Consider the following 20,453-nt stretch of genomic DNA (forward strand, 5'->3'; position numbering starts at 1 on the left):
TGCGTTTTGCTCTCCACATTAAAATAAAAAAACGACGTGGTACCGAGGCTGAGGTGTTTACAGTCGACGTGGACGGCTTGTCGGCTTCGTTTAGATACCACCTCTAAACAGTGCTCCTACAATTGTCTCATCCGTACCGAACGACAACACCAATAATTTTTTTTTTTTTGATAATATAGTTTATTTATTTGTTGATGGTTTCAAAAAGTGAAAAGAAGGAAACGTTTAAACAAAACAATTTAAAAAAAAAAAATGGATAACAAAGTTGACATTTATCCTCAAGTAAAGTGTAAAAATTGTAAATATAACTAACCTAATTTAAAATTTAAAACAAGTTTAATTCAGATTTAGTACATAATTAGATTACAAAATAACTATATATATTAAAAAAAAAAAACGTTGCCAAATAATATATAAAATTTTTTACTTTATAGATTTCGTTGTAGAACAATCTAAGCGATAAAATTGTTATTTTCTCTAATAAAAATTTTTGAAATTTGAAAAAAAAAATCAAATAAAATTGATTAAATTTATATGCTTAAAAGATGTGAATTTGAAACTTATCTTTTTCTCTTTTATATCATAAATTATTGTAATGGTTTAAAAAAAAAAACTGAAACAAACAATCTTATTAAATAAAAAAAAAAAGGAAAAAAAACAAAGTTGAAAATGAAAGATTATGTGGTTGGTAAATATTACACATATATATATATATATATATATATCCATATACATATGTAATATGAAAATTTGAGAAATTTCAATTCCATTTTGCATTTTCATTTCATGTAATACCAAATTAGCACAAAAACTTCTCATATGCCTAATTCAACATTACAGGATGTCGTGCTAAAATATTGAAATGATAGGGGCATTTCTGACAAAAACCCTAAATAAAAGGACAACACGCGCGAACCAAACAGCTCTTTTTCTACTCTGCGTTACAGAAATATTTGAATTACGTCCATTTTTCTCAGGAAACAAAAAGGAAAAGTCAATTCTTATTAAAAAAATAATACTAATAATATCATCATTCACCGATTTTACCATCTGTAAACGAAGCTTACGAGGTTATGGATGTTTCATTCTTTTAACTCCCACGAAGAGACATTCAACAGACATTGGCCACACCGAACAAACAACAAAAATATCCAATGCATATTTCCTATATTAACAACTTTCATTTAATTCCTACTCAACTTTCTTTTGAAAAAAAGATCATACTTTCATTCTTTTAATTTCTTTCTAATTTTATTTTTGTTTTATTTTTTGTTTTTGTTTTGAATTGCTTTCATGGAAAACTTCAAGTATCCATCTTCACCACCATCCAAGGTGATTTTCTTTTTTCTAATTTATTTATTTTTATTTAGCTGAATTTTATTTTATGTTGAAAACATTGGTATATACACTAGTCCATGAGTCTTTGATTGAATTGTTGCTTATAACAATGTGTAGCAGAAGAACAACAAATTTGTATAAGCTCCAAAACTTTTATGCTTATACATGTTTGGTACTTGCAAATTATTGCCTCTTTTTTTTTTTTTTTTTTTTTTGTGGTTTTATGAAATGGGGTAGTATGAAATGTAGTTTTTATGTTTGATTTTATTACTCAGAGAATGAGGGGAGCAGAAACAATAGATTCAGAAGGTCCGTACAGGCTGCTATACTGTTCAAGTAAGGGAGACACAGATGGGGTAGTGCAGGAATTAGAGAAAGGTGTGGAGCCTAATCTGGCTGATTATGATAAAAGAACTGCTCTCCATCTGGCATCGTGTGAAGGTTGTACGGAGGTTGTTGTTCTACTTCTAGAGAAAGGTGCAGATGTCAATTCCATTGATCGTTGGGGGCGAACTGTGAGTTTAATCATCATTTCCTGTTTTCTTTATAATAATAAAGTGTGTTTTGGATAAAAAAGGATGATGTTTGTATATAGTTTTGAATTATATATCAGTACTTTTATTGATGACAGCCACTGTCAGATGCTCGTAGCTTTGGTCATGAAAGCATCTGCAAGATATTGGAGGCTAATGGTGGAATTGATCCGGTAATGTATTTTACTTAAACTACGCTTATATGCAATTTTTGCTCCCTCATAATTGGCATTTGGGCTTAATATTTTCCACATTCGTTAAACTTCGAAAACTTTTGTTGGAAATACCCAACAGAGAAACCCTTAAAACAAATAATTCATGAGGTTTGTAGATATATAGATCTTATTGAATATTATGTTGGAAAACAATCATACACACACATATATGTGTGTGTGTAAATATGTGTGCTATTTGTTAATGTTTGGGACGTATAGGTGGGGCTTGACTCCCAGATTCCATGCTATACTATTGATTATTCTGAGGTGAACATGAATGACGCAATACTTATTGGAGAGGTGAGTATTTATTTGAATTCTTCCTTGATGATATCATTTTAATTTTTATTTGGACTAGTTGTGCATTATGTATAGGTATTATATGGTTGTTATATATGTATTCACATGATAAAGTACAACAGGGGTCATATGGTGAAATATATTTGGTGAAATGGAGAGGTACAGAAGTTGCTGCAAAGACGATTCGCTCCTCTATTGCATCAAATCAAAGGGTCAAGTGAGATTTACTTTCTTATTTTCTTTTTAAATATTTTCCAGTAATATTAAGGCAAAACAAGATACACTAATTAACTTGTAATTATATATGCTAATAATTAAGGAATTCCTTTATGAAAGAACTTGCTTTGTGGCAAAAGTTGCGCCACCCCAATATAGTTCAGTTCCTTGGTGTTCTAAACAATTGTAACCGATTGATCTTCCTTACCGAGTATCTTTGCAATGTGAGTTCTTTTTCTTTTTCGTTATCTTTTTATTTTATCTATATGATTTTTTTCCCTTAAATTATACTACTTTTGAGTATTTCCTGCATGCAGGGAAGTTTGCATGACATATTAAGAAAGAAAGGAAGACTTGATCCTCAAACTGCAGTTGCTTATGCTCTTGATATTGCCAGGTTAATTTTCTTTTTACTGCTATGCAATGGTTACCAATTTTCTCATTTGTATTGAAGTGGCTGCTTCTTCTAGTCATCATTTGTGGAATATTAAATGGTTCCTTGCTGCTGACTTTATGTGTACTGAAATATTGTTGCAGAGGTATGAATTATCTCCATCAGCATAAATCACATGCTATAATTCACAGAGATTTGACCCCAAGGTAAATGCACCTTATTGGACTCTTATACATAAACTTTATGGATATTTTTGGAAGTCAATTTTCATGATGATCAGATTTGATGTGGGAGTTTCAGGAATGTGTTACAAGATGCAGCTGGCCGACTCAAGGTTACTGATTTTGGATTGAGCAAAATTGCACAGGAAAAAGATGTTTTAGGTTATAAAATGACTGGAACAACTGGTTCCTGTAAGATTTTCTGACTCCATTTTTTTTTTTTTTTTTTTTTAATAATCTAAACAATTTTGGTTTTAGCTCAACTTTTTTCTTCAATTTTTCTTTTTCATGCTAGTTCGATACATGGCACCGGAGGTATATCGTCGTGAATCTTATGGGAAAAGTGTTGATGTCTTCTCCTTTGCTCTAATCGTACACGAGGTAATTGGTTTGAAGCTTTATGATTAGAAGGGTAAATAAAATTTTACACTCCAAACTACTACAACAATGACTTTCATAGTGCCTCTTATACTAGTCGATCATTTTAAAGGTTCATTACTTTATATTTACTAGTCTCAAATCATATACAGAATATATACATATATATATATATATATAGTTATAATTTGAATTTGGTTATTTTTGAAGATGTTTCAAGGAGGACCATCAAATCTGGCAGATGATCCAGAACAAGTAGCAGATAAACGAGCATATGAAGATTCCAGACCGCCTCTCTCCTCTTATGTATACCCTGAACCAATTAGGATGTAAGTTTTTCTTGTATTAATTAATTACTTCACCCTTATTGAAAATTTTGCATGCATGATTAATATTAACGAACAAGTGTAATTGTTACAGACTTCTTCAAAAATGCTGGCACAAGAATCCAGATTTCAGACCTACATTTGAAGATATAATTTTAGAGCTTGAGTCTATTCAAGACAAGTTTCAGACTACCGAACCAATGCCTTCACGTTGCAGGTGTTCCATCCTATGAAATATATAGATTGTAGGAGATACATACACAATTTCTTTATAACTTCTTTTTGTTTTTTCTTGGTGGAAAAATTTCCAAAGGTATGTATTAGAGAAAAATATAAATGAAATGGAAATATACCTTCCATTACTTAAGTTTTTGGAATAAGTGGTAATTCAACATGGTAAATAGAAAGATAGCCCAAAAGAAGCGGGCCTACATTTGAGAGAAGTGTTAAGAGAAAAATATAAATGAAATGAAAGCTCACCTTCTATCAGTTTAAACTTTTAGGATTAATGATAATTCAACAGTATGCAACTTAGGTGAATAAAACAAAAGGCATGATCATATAAAAAAGGGTTATTAGTATTTTTTTTTTGGGACATTGTTGTTTGGCTGTAAGGAAAAAACATGTTCTTGAGAAAGGTTTTTCTTTATTCTTTTGTTCTTTAGTTTAGGTTTTTCTTTATTCTTTTGTTCTTTATTTTAAAGTAAGCTTCCTTCAATTTTGTTTACCTGTGTTCTACAATTTTCCCTTTTTTTTTTTTTTTGGTGTTTTGTTTTGCTTTTTTTTTTCTTTTTCTTTTTAGTTTTTTTTATTTGCCTTAAGGATTTGTATATCTTTTTTACATTTTAGATACATTATAAAATGTCAAAACAATTAAAAATATAGGACGACTAGATTTTGGTTACATAAATTAAAAATTATAATTACTAGTTTGAAATTTTCATGAAATAGAATTATAGGAATATTCCACCTAAAATCTTGTTTGAATAAATTAATTATAAGAATCTAATCAATGCTTCTAAATTGTATTTTCATAGTCAAAAGTTTTATCACATAAGAATCATCCACACATTTATGTGGATTGATTGAGAAAACTACATACATTTATTATGTGATGCAACGACCTTACGCAGACGTCTGGGTGGTGTAGTTGGTTATCACGCTAGTCTCACACACTAGAGGTCCCCGGTTCGAACCCGGGCTCAGACATTCAATTTTCATTTCACGTTTGTTATTATTTTTCTTTTGGGTAATTATTCTCCTTAAGTTTTCTTCATGCCAAGGACTAATTTCGTACCCTGTTATATTTATTATTTTTACGGGCACCTCTGTTAAGCGCTATAAATATTTCTTGCTTAAACTTAGGCCTACCATTTCGTGAAAATATAGTTTAGAGCTTAGCAATATCTCAAAGGAAGCTCCCTGAACTAGAGTCAAGTTTCTGTCCTAAACTCTTCAAAGAAATTACAAAATGGAACTATTATTCCTGTTAAAGATGCAAAGATCAGAAATAAAATCACCCTGGAAACACCAAAAATTTACAGTGAAAATGGATGGGTGAGTGTTCTTTTTGTGTTGCAATATTTAACAGCCCTTAGCCAAGAGGCTCAGCATCTTCAACATGAGCAACTAATAAAGCAACGTAGACAGACAAATGGGCAAATTTTCTGCAAGAAGATGATCAAATGTTCTAACAAAGAGCACTCTATATAAGCGGTCACAAATTAGTTTCAACAACAGCTCTCCCCATGTATGCAAAATTACAAGGAGAGAGGACAAAGAACAATGTTAAAAAAAAAACTCAATCCCATTTAACAGCTTTCTTGTTCAAGCAACTGTCGAAACTTTACTCAAATTCATTAAGTTCTCTGTACATGTTAGCTGTCTATCAATCTATGGATGTTTCTTGGCACTTTCAGATCCCAGCTTCTCTATTTCACTTTCTTCAGATTGATTGTTTGACCCAAAGATGAATTCCTTAACAGAACTTTCTGCCGATAATATCGCCTTCTTAATCTGCCATGGACAAGTTTGTACAATTAGAAACTCGGAGCAGTTAACAATCTCCAACCGAACACAGACGATGATTCAACCCAAAATATACAATTACATCAAAAGAACTAAATAATCTATCCAATAATGAATGTCAACAAATTATATGGATTTGTCAATTACAGTAAAGTGAGCAGGGATATCAATGAAGTTTATCAGATATTTCACAGGTCCTTGGTAATGCCTTTATCAATGTCATGGTACGAAACTTATACCCCTTCACTTATTCCTTGCGAAATATCTCATATATGGTCTTTTTATTTTTATTTTATTTTATTTTTTTTGGTGCTTAACTATTTTTGTTTTCTTGAATGCCAATCTATATAATGGAACTTACAAAGAAAACCTCAGTTTAAGTCAGTTGCCAGTTAGAAGAAATCATCTAGACCACAGACTCAAAAAAGTAAGAAGAAATAAAGAAAATAGTAAACCAAAAAATATAAATATATATATATATATATACACATAACACACCAAGTTTTGAGTGCAAGTTTTGTTGTTGCAGAGAATAAAACAAGAAAATTATATTAGTTGAAAGTGGAGGACAAAAGGTGAACATGTATGAAACCCATAAGATAAACAAAACTAGGATTTAGACAGAAAAACATAAACTGCAAGCAAATGACTGAACCCATTTCAAAATTGTGACAAATTTGAACCTATCTGAGTGGCTAACAATAATTCATTGATCCAATATAAAAAATCTAATTGTACTCGGTATTTTATATCTTAAAATACTGAAAGCTAAAAGGCAATAGTTCATTCCAAGTTCAACCTGCAATATCAAGATCATATGTTACACTCCTAATGATAGAGATATTTCTCATAGCATATGGGCTACCATTTCTTTGGTCTCTAACTTCAACCTTTCTACAATTTGCCACTGGGCTCTGTCGAACATGGCCAAGCATTCATGTAATTCCTAATCATCCTCATCAATAAGTGCCTCTGATTTGTGGACGGAGTTATTCCTGTGACTGCACATATGCCACTAAACCATCTCATCATCATACTCATTATCATTCCTTAAGCAATTCATTCTTAACTCTGTGATTTCTTATAACTTAAACGATAACTGTATATTTGTCAAAAGCTAGTCATCTTCGGTTTTTATCGCATGTAACAAATCACACTTAAGAATGGTAAGTTGGTTCGGTAATCTCATGGTCATTATAAGTTGTACTATTATCGGTTTTAGTTTTTCTTTGATAAGAGCACATATTAGTTGCAGGTCAAATGGGATAATTACACAAAATTCTCCTGTAGGTTTATATTTCGTTAGATCTATCATTGTATTTTCATATTTTTACCTACCCTAGTCTACCCCCTGGATTTGACTTTCTTTAGAATGTATTCCTTTTCTTCAGCCTAAAATAGGCTGAAAAATGCAACAGCAACAATGTAAAAATTGTTAAAGTTTACACATGAACATAATATCAATATTGCAAAGCAGGTAAATTTATTCGAGCAGGTTAAATAACAAGTTCTCAACAAAAAAATTGGGCACGGATGAGACTTCATATCTAGGCCAAGAAGTGTCTTAAGCAAAAACAAGAAAAGCAAATACATGAATTCGAAAGAATCAAAACCAAAACCCAGAAAACAAACAGGATAATCACATGGTTAACCAAAATTAAACGACAACTAGATAATGAAACACAACGGAAGAGCATATCTTTCTCACTAAAGAGCAAGACTAAAAAATTTTACAAGAAACGATGTAAGACAACCAAAGCAATCATTCTAACTCAGGCACGAAAATCACATATAAAATCAACAAAGTACTAGAAACCCATAACAAAAACATCAAAATGAACCTTCCAAAAATACTCGTAATGTTCAGTTTGATTACTGCAAAATCTAAAGGAATAAAAAGGGGAAAACATTAAAAACCCAAGAGGTAAAAAGATATCAAAACCTCAAGCAAAGCCCCCCATCAACCCATTCATAGACAAATAGATTAATTAAACAAGAAGAAGAGCAAGAGAATAAGAAGAAGTTACTGGGTCCAGAGCATTGGGTTGAGGGCCATAGTCAGCGGTTATGAGAAAATAAGAAGCAGTGACAGTGGCCACCATGGCTGTCCTCCTCACCAGCTTGTCTGTTTGTGGTTTCAACATGCTTTTCGAAATGGATTATGGAACAGACATAGAAAAAGGTTTTTTTGGTTCAGAGAGGAAGATGGTGGTACTGGGCTGTCGTGTGGAAGGCTTTAGAAGTAGACTTTGGGTTTCTTTCTTCTTTACTAAAAGAAATTATTTTTTTAAAGGCAAAATACACCAAATCCGTTATTATTGGATAATTTTCCAAATAGCTTTTTTACAAATATATCTACAGCATCTTTTTTATTATCTTTTTTCAAACATAAAAATAAAAATAAAAATAAAAATAATATTATTTAATTATTGATCAAAATGAATAATTGCTATTTTTAAAAGAAAGTTATGGGCTTTAAAAAGTATACTCCTTATGTTTTCAGCTCCTCTTTTTTCTTTCGTTCCGGAGATCTTCCATCGTCCAGTCTGAAACTCAGGAGGGCAGCTTGAGAATTTGATAAACAGCTTCCATGGAGGAACCAAAGCAAGCCCAGTCCATCACATCCACCCAACTCCCAAACCCTCCTCCAACAGCTACTTCTCAACCTCCTCCACCTTCTCTTCCTCCTAAACCCAAGAAGAGACCCCTTCACAATGATTCTCCTTATCCCAATTCTAACTGCTTCTTCAAAATTCGCGCTCTTCTCAAAGATATTCGTCCTCATTTTCTTGAGGTATGATTTGGACTCGGCTGCTTTAAAGTGTCAAACGCTTTTGTCTTGTAATTTCTTCTAGTTTTGGACTTACTTTTGTGATTTCATTTCTGGGTATTTTCCTTTCTTTTTCATTTTTTTCTGTTTAGTTCATGCTGCAACTTTCTATTGACAATTTTGTTGACTTGATTTGTGCATTTTTAATTTTTTTTTTTTTAAGAAGTTATTTCTTTCTGGATTTATTTCCTTTCATTATATGCTTGTAAAATCTACATGCTTTTTTTTGTAAATATGGGAGATATATCAAAATCTTGGATTAAGAACTGAGGATGAAAGTATGAATGTTCTTGATGAGAGGGATATTCTACAAGATTTGTTGGTTTTAGAGAGAATTTCTCTACAAGCAGTCCATTGCTCTCTTAAGCAATTTTGCTTTTTGATATTTTGTCATGACCCTCTTAAGCAATCTGATTGCAATATTGTTTCTCTTAAAGAGAAGATTTTTATGGACTAAAAATTTGTTCTTTTCTTTTTCTTTTTTTTTCTTTTTTTGTTTTGTTTTGTTTTTTTTTTTTCATTTCAAAACTCAAACTAGTTAATAGGCCTAATTTCTTTTCCTGCAACTTTGAAAAATGTGTTAAAATCAATGTTGCTGTACAATGTTTAATTTTTTCTGTGAATGGACTGCATTTAGAAATTTAAGCACTTAAAGGGATCACTGAAAACGTGTTTCTTAAAGGACTCATAATCTCTCTGTATTAATTCTCTCTACGTCAGTATAGTGAAATTCTTATTGTCACTTATTAATTTTTGGTATGTTGTGCCAAATAAGGCAGGATTGAATTTTTTATTTATTTATTTATTTTTTCTGTAAAAATGTTTTTTTTTTGAAGGTTCTTCGGACCCCTGACTTTCGAAGCTGCAAGGCTGCCCATGAAATTCAAGAACGTAAGCTCATCATAGCACCTTTTATTTTCTGTTCATGGTTGAATCAAATCAACGGCTAATAATCCAATTCTTTGTTATTTCTTTACATGGTTCCTAAATCTTTTCCTTTCAATATTATAAGGCTTTTTTGCACTCTCTATTTTGCAGTTGTTAAGAAGAGCTTGTATTAGCTATGTACTAAACAACTGGTTTTTGGTTTTAAAAGCTCAAAATTGTTTGTTTGAAGAGCAAGTTTCTATTTTTAAATAAGAAATACAATTTTTTAAGTACACGGCCACACAAGGCCTGAATGATTTTGGCTTGGATGGAGATCCTAGAGTTGAAGTTGGTTTAGGTGAGCTGCCTGCTTTCAGAAACTGAAGACATAGTTTTGCCCAAATTTTTTTAGCCAATGCTCGCAATAAGCATGCTGTTTTCATGGAAAATAAATGAACTTGGAGCCTTTAGTCTTACATGGTATGCAAGCGACTTATTATGTTCCTGATGTTTCTGGCTCTCCATGCAAGTTTGAACTCCGTTTTCTAAACAGTTAAGTTGTAGCCACTGTAGGATCAAAGGTCTTAGAATGATGAAGTCATGCTGACGATGAGATATTGCTTATTCTACTTTGATGGTGGTAAAGTGAAACATAGCTTTTTGTTGGTTCCTGAATTGTGCGTGTGAAATTGCAGAAACGAAGCTTCTGATGGAATTATACAAACAGATGACAGCCCAAACAATTGCCATAGGGAAGAATACGACAGAAAACCAGCCATTATCAGGTGAAAGTAAGGATGGTCCAAAGGCACAAGAAAAACCCCACGATGTTACAACAGATCAGCCTAAATCAAACAACTTATTTGCAAAGCCATCAGCGGCACCTGAGAAGCTGCGGGCTGACGACTGCCAGGTTTCAGGATCATATATTGTCGGAGGATCAGCTTTTGGGTGGAACTTCATCACCTTTACCAGCAAAGATTCAGTCTATTATGGTGTTACAAAGGAGTCATTTCGAGCAGCTAAGTCCTCTGTATCCATATAGTAGAGCCTGATAAAGTGGTTAGAGCAAAATAACGGCTGATATCAATGCTTGTTGTCCTATTGTTGAAATTATCTTCCTTGATAGGCATTAAAAGTTAGTAGCTGCAGAAATTTTTTTGATGATCTAATATTCTTAACCTGTTGTGCTCTGAAAGGGTTATGTGGAATGCTTTGTAATACTTTCTTCGTATCAGATTCAATATTGTTGTCATCGTTTTCATCTAAGCTCCTGAAAGATTAAAAGTATCTTCATTTTGTTTGATGGGAAATAGAACTAGGAAGATTGTAACATAGGTGTTAGATTATCCTCTTTTACCTTGATTTGGTATTTAGAAGTTATTTGACTGCAGAATAAGATCTACATTGATAATCAAACAAGTTTTGTTATGGAATTTTTGCTGATGAAATTTATGGGATATATTCAATTTTTACCATGTTCTGTCTTCCCACCCCGCCCCCCCCCCCCCCCCCCCGGGCGGTTAAAGTGGATTCAAACTCCACTGAAGTCTAATGACCCATGTAAAACTTTTTGTAATTATTACTAATTTTATCGAGAAATTCTTTGCTCAATACAAATCTCTTGTAAACCTTATCACAAATCACCAGCTCAATTGCTTTACCCTCCAAAAAAAAAAAAAAAAAAAAAAAAAAAGTCGCCAACTCAATTGGATCTTGGACCATTGGAAAAGAGGTGATTATTCCTCAATTGTCCCAAATTAGTGTCTTATGTACCATTATGCACTCTTACTGACCGTTCATGGTTGAGTCACTAGAAAATTAAAACAAAATGCGACAAAGGATGAGCCTCCCCGAATCACAGCAAAAAAAGAAAAATAAATAATTCGCACAAGGCTAAGGTCTTTTTGTATTTTATTTAAAATAGTTTATTTAATTTTACAGCTGATGCCACCAAGGGTCCATAGCTCAGTGGTAGAGCATTTGACTGCAGATCAAGAGGTCACCGGTTCGAACCCGGTTGGGCCCTTTTAATATATACATATTTTTTTATTTATTTATCTTTTTCCCTTTGTTCTTAACTTGTAAGGCCTCGTTTGTGACATCACTCTTAAGTAACTTTACTGTCCAAAACACTGTGCTTGAAGAATCCTGGACCTATGACCTTTTTTTTTATTTATTATTTTTTAATTTTTTTTGTTCTTGTATAGATTAAATAGTCATTGCTTACAATTAAGAATCTCTTAGTATTTCCATGGCTTTATTGTTTTGTCTCCTGAATATTATAGACAAGGTGGGTTGTCTACTGATACTGAATTATTCATAACTAATTTTACCATTTAGATAGACCCCCCAACTGCTGCAGGTCAGCAGCAGCCACACTCTGCAGCAAGGATCATTCAATAAAGCTTTTTATGATCATTAAATTTCTTGATCCGAAATTGTAATCTTATTATAAGCTGACAGTGCATAATTCAATATAAAGAGACTGATCTTCACTTGTACAAGAGCAAGAAGAGGAAGAATTGGTCGTTCTTGGTCTCCTATGCACGCAATTAAAAAAAGATGAGACAGTGATAAATTTGCTCATAAATAAATAAATAAAATAGATCATCAGATTTAAAATATGCTGATGGTTTGAGCAAGAGTTTTAAAGATGGAGGCTCCATTTTACCCGGAAATGTCATCATTAATTTGAGAGTACCATTTTTATGATGCTGGAAAGTGCAGCACCACATTAAAGATTAGTAGATGACATAGAAAAGTTACGCCACTTTATTATTTTGGCAAAAGATGAGTGATCAAAAACACAACAGGAAGTAACATATCTATGTCCAAAGTTGCATGCTCAAATACAGAACCACTTCCAAAAGGCAGAGAAATGGGTAATTAAGAAGAGATGAATAATTGGGAAGAATAGAAGAATGGGTTTCATTGCTGGGTATTTTTTTATATTTAAAATATACAAAGTATTCTATACATCAACAACTTCAAAAACTGAAAGAATTCCATACAAAGAAAACCCATGATCGTTCCCACCTATAACCTATACGTAAACAGTTCAATAGAAGAAATTGAACCACAGAATGTCAAAAATCATATACATCTACACTTGTGTGAGGAGAGGTTAACAAGGGAGAAGCAGAGAGCATTACTGACTCTGAATGACCAAATCTGCATCTACAAAAGCCCCGAAAATTTCTATGGTCTACGCAAATATAGCACCTGGAATTAGAGCATTAATGCGAGGCTTGGTTTTGAAGTAGTGCCTTGTTGAGCTTCTCTTGAAAGTAGCATCTTTTTTGGTCATCAGCAGCTGGTTCTGTTTGTTCAAATGAAGAAGACCAAGCTGTTGCTGTGACTTGGAGATGACGTCCATAAATCGAGACTTCAACATGGAAATCCTACCAGTCTTTGCCTTTCTTGGTGACAACGGCAGTACCGAAAACGACGATGTGTGATCATGGCAGCAGCCATTGCTGATGATTTGGCCGCCATTGTGGGTGTTGTTGTTGGCGATTTGATGGACCTCCACCACCTCCTCATGATCATGATCATGATCATCATCGTCACGCTTGAGAAACAAGCCCAGCCCGTTTAATGGGTTTCGGCCGAAAACCCGATAGTAAGGCGAAGAGCGACACATAATGGAAATTTCAATCTCGGCTTGAAGATTGTCATCAAAAAGCCCTACTACGCTTCTTTCCACTTGTTCTAAGGCCAAGCGTGAAGCCTCTCTCTCTTTTTCTCTTCTCCTCTTTAACTCCCTCTCTTCCCAGACCTCAAACTCAGTGTTTTTAGCCCAAGCAACTTCAATCTTCTTCCCCATTCCTGAAATTCGTTGCCGATTTTTGAGCCCTAACCAATCACCCCCACAATATCAACACCAAAAAAATAGTACAAAACACACAGACTGACAAAGATGATGATGAAATTCTCGGAGAGCAAAAGAAAACAGAGAAGACGATAGAAGCAACGGCAGGCCAAGTATTTTTGAGTCTTGGACACCAAGTAAGCAAATAGGATTTATATAATACATACAGCTAGGTAGATCATGGAGGATAGATTTTCTGGCCGTTAGATCCGCTCGAATTCCTTGCTTTTGGAGGCTCTAACGGCCCGTTGACCACACTTTGACCAATTTCCTCCCACGCCATGTCCAACGGTCCCTTTTTCTTCCCACTTTTTTGAATTCTAGCCCTACTTTCCTAATTCCTTCCCTCCTAAACGGTGTCGTACTGATGATACCTTTTACAATTGTGTCTTTTCCTCTTTTATTCAATATTTCAATTTCCGTTGTCAGGACCCTTAGTTGGATATTCAAGTAAATTAAATAAAAAATAAATTATAATTAAAAAAAACCCATAAATTAAACTACAAAATTAGTACAACAATTTAATTAGTAAAGAGTTTATTACTTAAAAATATATATATATATATATATATATAGATTATGAATACCTATCATGTGTTTTATCAATTATTTTTAAATAACATTTTCAAGTGCAAATAAAATATTTTTTTAATATAAATGAAAATTTTTTTTAGTAAAAAAATAAAATTAAACTCATCTTAGTTGCTCCGAAAATGTATCTTAGTCCATCTATTTTTAACCTTTTTTATTATTATTAAAATCTTGTTTTTAATTCGAAAATATTAAACTTATAATTACTCCATGCTTCACCATTTGAACAAAAATAGCTTAATTAATTTGTAGCAAGAGTTGTAGAGAATTTTGTGTAATAAATATATGAAATATTGGTTATATCAGTTAAATTCGGCTGACAAGCCAGTAATAACAATTCGTCTAATAAACATTCCAAAAATTTCACTACATGTAGAAACACTTTATAAGAATTTTGATACATCCAATTCCAAACAATTAAGAATGCTCCTAAATCACCACAAAAATAAAAAATAATATATATATATATATATATATATATAAAAGGCTACTTTTAGTCCACATCAAATCCCCTTTTCTAACATACGGCCACTACAAAGCCCAGGTCCTTATTTTTCACACAGTCCAACTGAATCACATTCAATGATCAATAACTACCATAAATCTCTGATTTCCGGGTTTACTTAATTAATTGAGAAGCTTAAGAAAACTAATCCAAAGCTCAATTATTTCCTGATTGTCCTTTCCTTAGTCAGAAATTAGAATTATATTTGCAAGGAATAAATTAACTGTTATATTCCACTGATGCACAATCTAGTTACTCTTATTGAGGCTAATTTCCTTGCAAATCACATTTCTTACTAAATTTATTTGGAATAATAATTGAAGAAAGAAGAATGAACCAATAAAAACAAAAGTGGCTTCTTTTTCCTTTGTTTTTTTTCAAAGCAACATTTTGCATAATCGTCACGGATACCAGCAATTTCTTTGTGTAATGTTTTTGAACGTTTTGCATTTATTTGGTTTGAATGATTTGATTTATTGGGCTTTAATTGGACCATTAATGGCTTGCTTTAATTGTTTCCATTTTGGGCTTTTGAAAGAAGGAAAAAGTATTTTGACAAAAAAGGTGGAAGGAAAAGATTTAGTTTTTCACTCCCTCAAGCGAGTTTTGAAAAAAGAAAAGAAAATAGTTTTTTCTACAATTTTTTTTTTCAAGTAAAATTGTATAGTAAAGGTGCACTGAAAGTTTGAAGAAAAAAATTTCGGAAGTGCTATGTCCGAGAGTTTGAAAATCCGTTGTATCCTGGAAGACAACCGTTAAAAAAACATCCGCATCGATGGGACAAAAATAATTTTAAGAACATTGTAGTAATACACAGACCTTGGACAAATTCATCACAAGTAGATCAAATATAAGGATATACAGGTTCCTAATTTAATTTTTATTTATTTTTCTTGTATTTGTTTACAATTGTTATTCCACATATATACACATGTATTCATATAGATATTTGCTTGCAATCTTAAGACTAATCCCATTAATATATGTAGATATATATGGATGTTAGAAATTTTGTTTATTTTTTATTTGTAGTTGTGTTGTGGAAAAATAAAAAATAAAATAAAAATTTGGCCTTAAACCCTTGTATATTTTTGTGGATGGGCTTTATTTTTATTTTTTGTTAAATCGTGTTATGTTGCTAATGTAATAATGTTTTGGTGTTAAATATTTTATTTTTGTTGATGCATTTACAATTTTGTACCGGGTTTGAAAGGAATTAGTTAATAATTTTTTATTTTTATTCTTGTGGGTTTTAAAATTTTTTGGGCATATGGTTATTTTGTTTTTATCAAAATTTTTCCATAAAACTTATTGCCCATGAATTTCTGAAACTTTTGTTGGTTTTTAGAGAATTTTTTTGGTGCCGGAACAGTGATAAATTTAAGGAAAAATTCGAATAGGGTCGGAAAATCCATTTATCAGAGAAACGGATCGAGAAAACTCGGCTAGAGGTTGAAGACGGGTCGAAAATCAGGTTAACGGATCAGAAAAATGGGTATGGGTAGGATTCTAGGCTAGTGGGTCTGAATTTAAAATTCTGTTAGACTTGGTCTAGTTTCAAAGTCCAGCTCGTGGTTAGATTAAGCTACTGTTCAACCTAAGACCCATGCCCATGAGAAAACTAGTCCAGCTAATAATGGACATGCCACGTGTCGCGATGAGAGAGTGCCATGTGGCACAATGAGGTGACAACAAATAGTGCATAGTGGCAAGGTGACGTGGTGAACCATGGTGAGGCCATGTGTCGTCCAAGTGTGAACAAGGAGTGGTGCCATGTGGCAGTACCACATCAGCATATTGCACCATATGGCTGGTGCCATGTCAGCATGTGGGCACGTGGCAGATGCCACGTTAGCCGTGGTGCCACGTGGTGGGGTTACCATGTCAGCATATTGTGCCACGCTAGCAACAATGACACATGGCAGTGACATTAGTTATGATGTCATCACTGTGTAATTGTTGATGTCAGTCCTGGTGGATGTATAAAGCAATTTTATTGATGTATATCGTAATTTTTGTAGATGTATACAAAATTTTATGGTGTATATAGAAACCCTAAAAAATCACATTTTTTGTGTTTTTCAATTGGAAATTGGTTTTAATTAGTTTGTTAAGATAGAAATTAACAACTAATTGATTTCTAATTTTTTTGATTTTACAAAAATGGCAAGTGGAGATGTGCCCGCTGCACAAGTACCAAATTAGACTCATATGTTTCAAGTGCCTTCTGCAAATCATGCAGAGAGACTAAAGAAGTTTGATGGAGCAAATTTTAAAAGGTTGCAACAGAAGATATTGTTCTACTTGACTATGTTGGGTCTTGCGCGGTTCCTGACTGAAGATGCACCACCAAGTAATGAAGAGAGTGATAAAAAAACTCTTATGGCGGTAGATGCGTGGAAGCATTCTGATTATTTTTGTTGGAATTATGTCCAGAATGGCCTATCTAATGCTTTGTACGGAGTGTACTATTGCACAAAGTCAGCGAAAGAGCTGTGGGGTACTTTGGACCAAAAGTATAAAAATGAGAATGTTGGGTTCAGAAAGTTTGTTGTAGGATGATTCTTGGACTATATGATGGTGGATACCAAGTCATTGATGAGTCAAGTACATGAGTTACAATTGCTCATCCAAGAAATTCTTACCGAAGGGATGTTCATTAATGAAGTCTTTCAAGTTGCTGCTATGATTGAGAAGCTGCCTCCATATCCATTTCCTTTCTCTTGTACTTAAGATAGTTTTCGAAGTCTCCTCAACTAGAAGGCAGCTTCTCAATCATAACAGCAACTTGAAAGGCTTCATTAATAAACATCCCTTCAGCAAAAAGTTTTTGGATGAGCACTTTCAATCATGTACTTGACTCATTAGTGGCTTTGTATCCATCATCATGTAGCCCAAGAATCAGCCTACAACAAACTTTCCGGACCCAGCATTCTTAGTCTTATACTTCCGATCAAAAGTTTCCCACAGCTCTTTCACTGACTTCATGCCATAGTACACTCCGTACAATGCATCAAATAGGCCATTTAGGACATAATTCCGATATAAATAATCAGAATTCTTCCACGCATCCATTGCCATCAGAGTCTCTTTATCACTCTCTTCACTACTTGGTGATCCGTCTTCAGTCAGGAATCTTGCAAGGCTCAACGTAGTCAAGTAGAATAATATTTTTTGCTGTCACCTTTTAAAATTCGCTCCATCGAATTTCTCTGGTCTTTCTGCATGATTTACAAGAGGCACTTGAAACATAGGAGTCTGATTTGGCACTTGTGCAGCTGTAAAAACTGGTATGGATCATTGTGAGGGTTAATCCTCTATCCATTCCTATGATAAAACAGTGATAGAAAGAGGTTAAGCATAAAGTATATTTTTAATGATTCCTATAAGTGTGTGTGTGTGTGTGTGGTAATCTATGCATAGTTATGTTGATTACATTGGAAATAAAAATCACCTATGTGAGAGAGAAGAGTGGTCGCTTCAAAGAAGAATTGTTAAAGACGCAATATTTTATAAACTCTTACAGAATCAAACAGGCGTTCACAGCCAAAATGAACACAACAGTCAGAACTGAAGTGTACCAGGAAGGAATTTATGTGAACTATATTGTCATTTACCCAAACAACGAAATGGTTTAAAGATATCGCATATACTATTAGTTAGTAAAGAAGATATAGTTTCACAAAAGAAGGTTCAAAGAGTAACATCTACCTATCTTATGCAGATTCCAATTATAGAGCTTTACTAGCAGAGTCTTGCATAGTCCAAGTAGTCAGATCATTCATGTGGGGTAGTGGGCTTTAATTAGGCCATTAATGGCTTACTTTAATTGTTTCCGTTTTGGATTTTCGAAAGAAGGAAAAAGTATTTTGACAAAAAAGTGGAACTAAGGAAAAGATTTAGTTTTTCACTCTCTCATGTGTGTTTTGAAAAAAGAGAAACAAAAATAGTTTTTTTCTACATTTTTTTTTCCAAGTAGAGTGGTAAAGTAGAGGTGCACTGAAAGTTTAAAGGAAAAGCTTCAGAGGTGCTATGTCCAAGAGCTTGAGGATCTTTGTATCCTAAAAGACGACCGTCGGAAAAACAACCACGCCGGTAAAACTAGGACACTATGGTAACACATAAGCCTCGGACAAAGTCATCAGAAGCAGATCAAATCTAAGGACATATAGGTTCCTAATTTAATTTTTATTTTTTTCTGTATTTGTTTACAATTGTTATTCCACATATATACACATGTATTTATATAGATATTTGCTTACACTTTGTATATATGCTATTAATTAGTATTAACCATAACATTACTAAAATTAAAGCAACAATAACCATTAATGCAAAACATCGACACCAAAGCCTTCTCTTTTTCTTCTTTTAAGCTTTCTGAGTCAATTCGATAAAGCTAAAATAACAAAAACACAAAACGTAGCTTCCCAAACAAAAAACCCAGTAAGAAATAAGCTTGCGAAGTGGCCAAAAAAGCTATGAAAATCTTTATTCTCCTTCAATGGCAAAAACCATGTATCCGGGATTCTTTCTTGTTAAAGCTGAGAAAGTCAAATATTACTCTTTTTTTCTCGATACAATTTACTGCCTAACAAGTTTTTTAAGTGTTCCTCTATCAATCTATATATGGTAAAGACAAAATATATATATATATATATATATATAGAACAACCCAAATCAAAAATCCATAGAACTAAGCTAACTAGGCAAATCTCCAATTGAATATGAAAAACCCATATGATTAAAACAAATCTGAAACACTCACGAATCAACAAAGCTAAACCAAAAACACCCATATTTGATGTGTTACCTCTGGTTTCTCTGTAGTCAAAGCGAAAGATAAAAAAGCATCAAAATGCAAGTAAGTACCTTTTGGGTGGGTTGACAAATCCCAGTTTGTGTGGACTAAAAAATGAAAAGGTTGTGCTTAAATACAGAACCACTTCCTGAAGGAAGAGAGATATTAATGTTGAGAAGAATAAAAGAACAATTTGTATTGCTAGGTATTTATAATATTTAAAATATACAAGCTAGGCTAGCTAAGATTAATATATATATATATACACATATATATGTATATATTAAAAAACAAAAAGCAAAGAGAGAGAGAGAAAGAGAGAATATATTGCATAAAATTAAACCAACATCACAATGCACGCAAATTTAAGTTTACATACATGTGATCTTTCAATTTAAGTATCTAACTAATTAATTACAAATTCTTTGTCTTCCACAAGAAAATAAAATATATCAAATCCCAAATCTGAATCAGCATCCACAACAGCTCCTCCTAAAAGATTATTCCAATACTGATCGCTAGTGTCATCATCAAAACTAATGGTATTTCCAACATCATTTGTGAAATAATCCCAGGTTGCATCATCAATGGTATTATTGTAATTATTGGAAAGGGACACTGACTCTGAATCTGAAGCAGCCATTGTTGCGCTATCTCTATTTGAAAAATCCACAGTAGCCAGAGGAAGATACGGTTGGAATTGGTCAAATTGGTCCACCATTACTATATTGCAATTTTTTATAACATGATCATCAGGATTATTCATATCAAACTCATCAAAGCCATCATCAATAAGTCCAACATAAGTAATTTGATCATCATCATCGATGATGTTATTGTCGACTCTGACTCTGAGCTTGAGGCCGCCATTGTTGCACCTTCTAAGAACTCTGAGGAGGCAGCCATTATTGCGTCGTCTTTGTCTGAGATATCCATAGTAGAGAGAGGAAGAGAAGGTTGGAATTGGTCAAATTGATCCACCATTACTATATGGAAATTATTTGTGATATGATCATCAGGATTATTCATATCAAAC

At 33.1% G+C, this 20,453-nt stretch overlaps 3 protein-coding genes and 2 non-coding genes across 6 annotated transcripts; 4 read left to right on the forward strand and 1 right to left on the reverse strand.

Annotated features, from left to right (window-relative positions):
• The first annotated feature begins 908 nt into the window (after positions 1 to 908).
• Positions 909 to 4,283, forward strand: LOC107404883 (serine/threonine-protein kinase VIK). The gene is made up of 12 exons (XM_016011878.4): positions 909 to 1,332; positions 1,614 to 1,853; positions 1,970 to 2,044; positions 2,306 to 2,386; positions 2,509 to 2,603; positions 2,706 to 2,826; positions 2,920 to 2,999; positions 3,140 to 3,202; positions 3,297 to 3,409; positions 3,513 to 3,598; positions 3,806 to 3,924; positions 4,016 to 4,283. Exons 1-12 carry the CDS (start codon positions 1,294 to 1,296, stop codon positions 4,152 to 4,154), a joined length of 1,251 nt encoding a protein of 416 aa, XP_015867364.3. The 5' UTR covers positions 909 to 1,293; the 3' UTR covers positions 4,155 to 4,283.
• Positions 4,284 to 5,056: 773 nt separating this feature from the next.
• TRNAV-CAC (transfer RNA valine (anticodon CAC)) lies at positions 5,057 to 5,130 on the forward strand. Its single transcript has one exon. It is a non-coding gene; the product is annotated as a tRNA-Val (tRNA).
• A 469-nt stretch (positions 5,131 to 5,599) lies between these two features.
• Positions 5,600 to 8,267, reverse strand: LOC107404888 (uncharacterized). Of its 2 annotated transcripts, XR_007242154.2 has the most exons (3): positions 7,977 to 8,267; positions 6,815 to 6,950; positions 5,712 to 5,937 (listed from the first exon to the last, which is right to left on the reverse strand). XR_007242154.2 is itself a non-coding variant. In XM_016011884.4 (2 exons), the coding sequence occupies exons 1-2, from the start codon at positions 8,091 to 8,093 to the stop codon at positions 5,815 to 5,817; spliced, it is 240 nt and encodes a 79-aa protein (XP_015867370.1). In that variant the 5' UTR covers positions 8,094 to 8,237; the 3' UTR covers positions 5,600 to 5,814. The 2 variants fall into 2 exon arrangements, 1 of the variants encoding a protein (XP_015867370.1); XM_016011884.4 differs by lacking the exon at positions 6,815 to 6,950 and having other exon boundaries at positions 5,600 to 5,937; positions 7,977 to 8,237.
• Positions 8,268 to 8,418: 151 nt separating this feature from the next.
• On the forward strand, positions 8,419 to 10,915 carry LOC107404885 (uncharacterized). The gene is made up of 3 exons (XM_016011882.4): positions 8,419 to 8,743; positions 9,616 to 9,670; positions 10,342 to 10,915. Exons 1-3 carry the CDS (start codon positions 8,540 to 8,542, stop codon positions 10,689 to 10,691), a joined length of 609 nt encoding a protein of 202 aa, XP_015867368.2. The 5' UTR covers positions 8,419 to 8,539; the 3' UTR covers positions 10,692 to 10,915.
• Positions 10,916 to 11,603: 688 nt separating this feature from the next.
• On the forward strand, positions 11,604 to 11,675 carry TRNAC-GCA (transfer RNA cysteine (anticodon GCA)). The gene has a single exon. It is a non-coding gene; the product is annotated as a tRNA-Cys (tRNA).
• The last annotated feature ends 8,778 nt before the right edge of the window (positions 11,676 to 20,453 follow it).

Source organism: Ziziphus jujuba, chromosome 3 (genome assembly GCF_031755915.1).
Source record: "Ziziphus jujuba cultivar Dongzao chromosome 3, ASM3175591v1".
In the NCBI taxonomy this organism is placed as follows: domain Eukaryota; kingdom Viridiplantae; phylum Streptophyta; class Magnoliopsida; order Rosales; family Rhamnaceae; genus Ziziphus; species Ziziphus jujuba.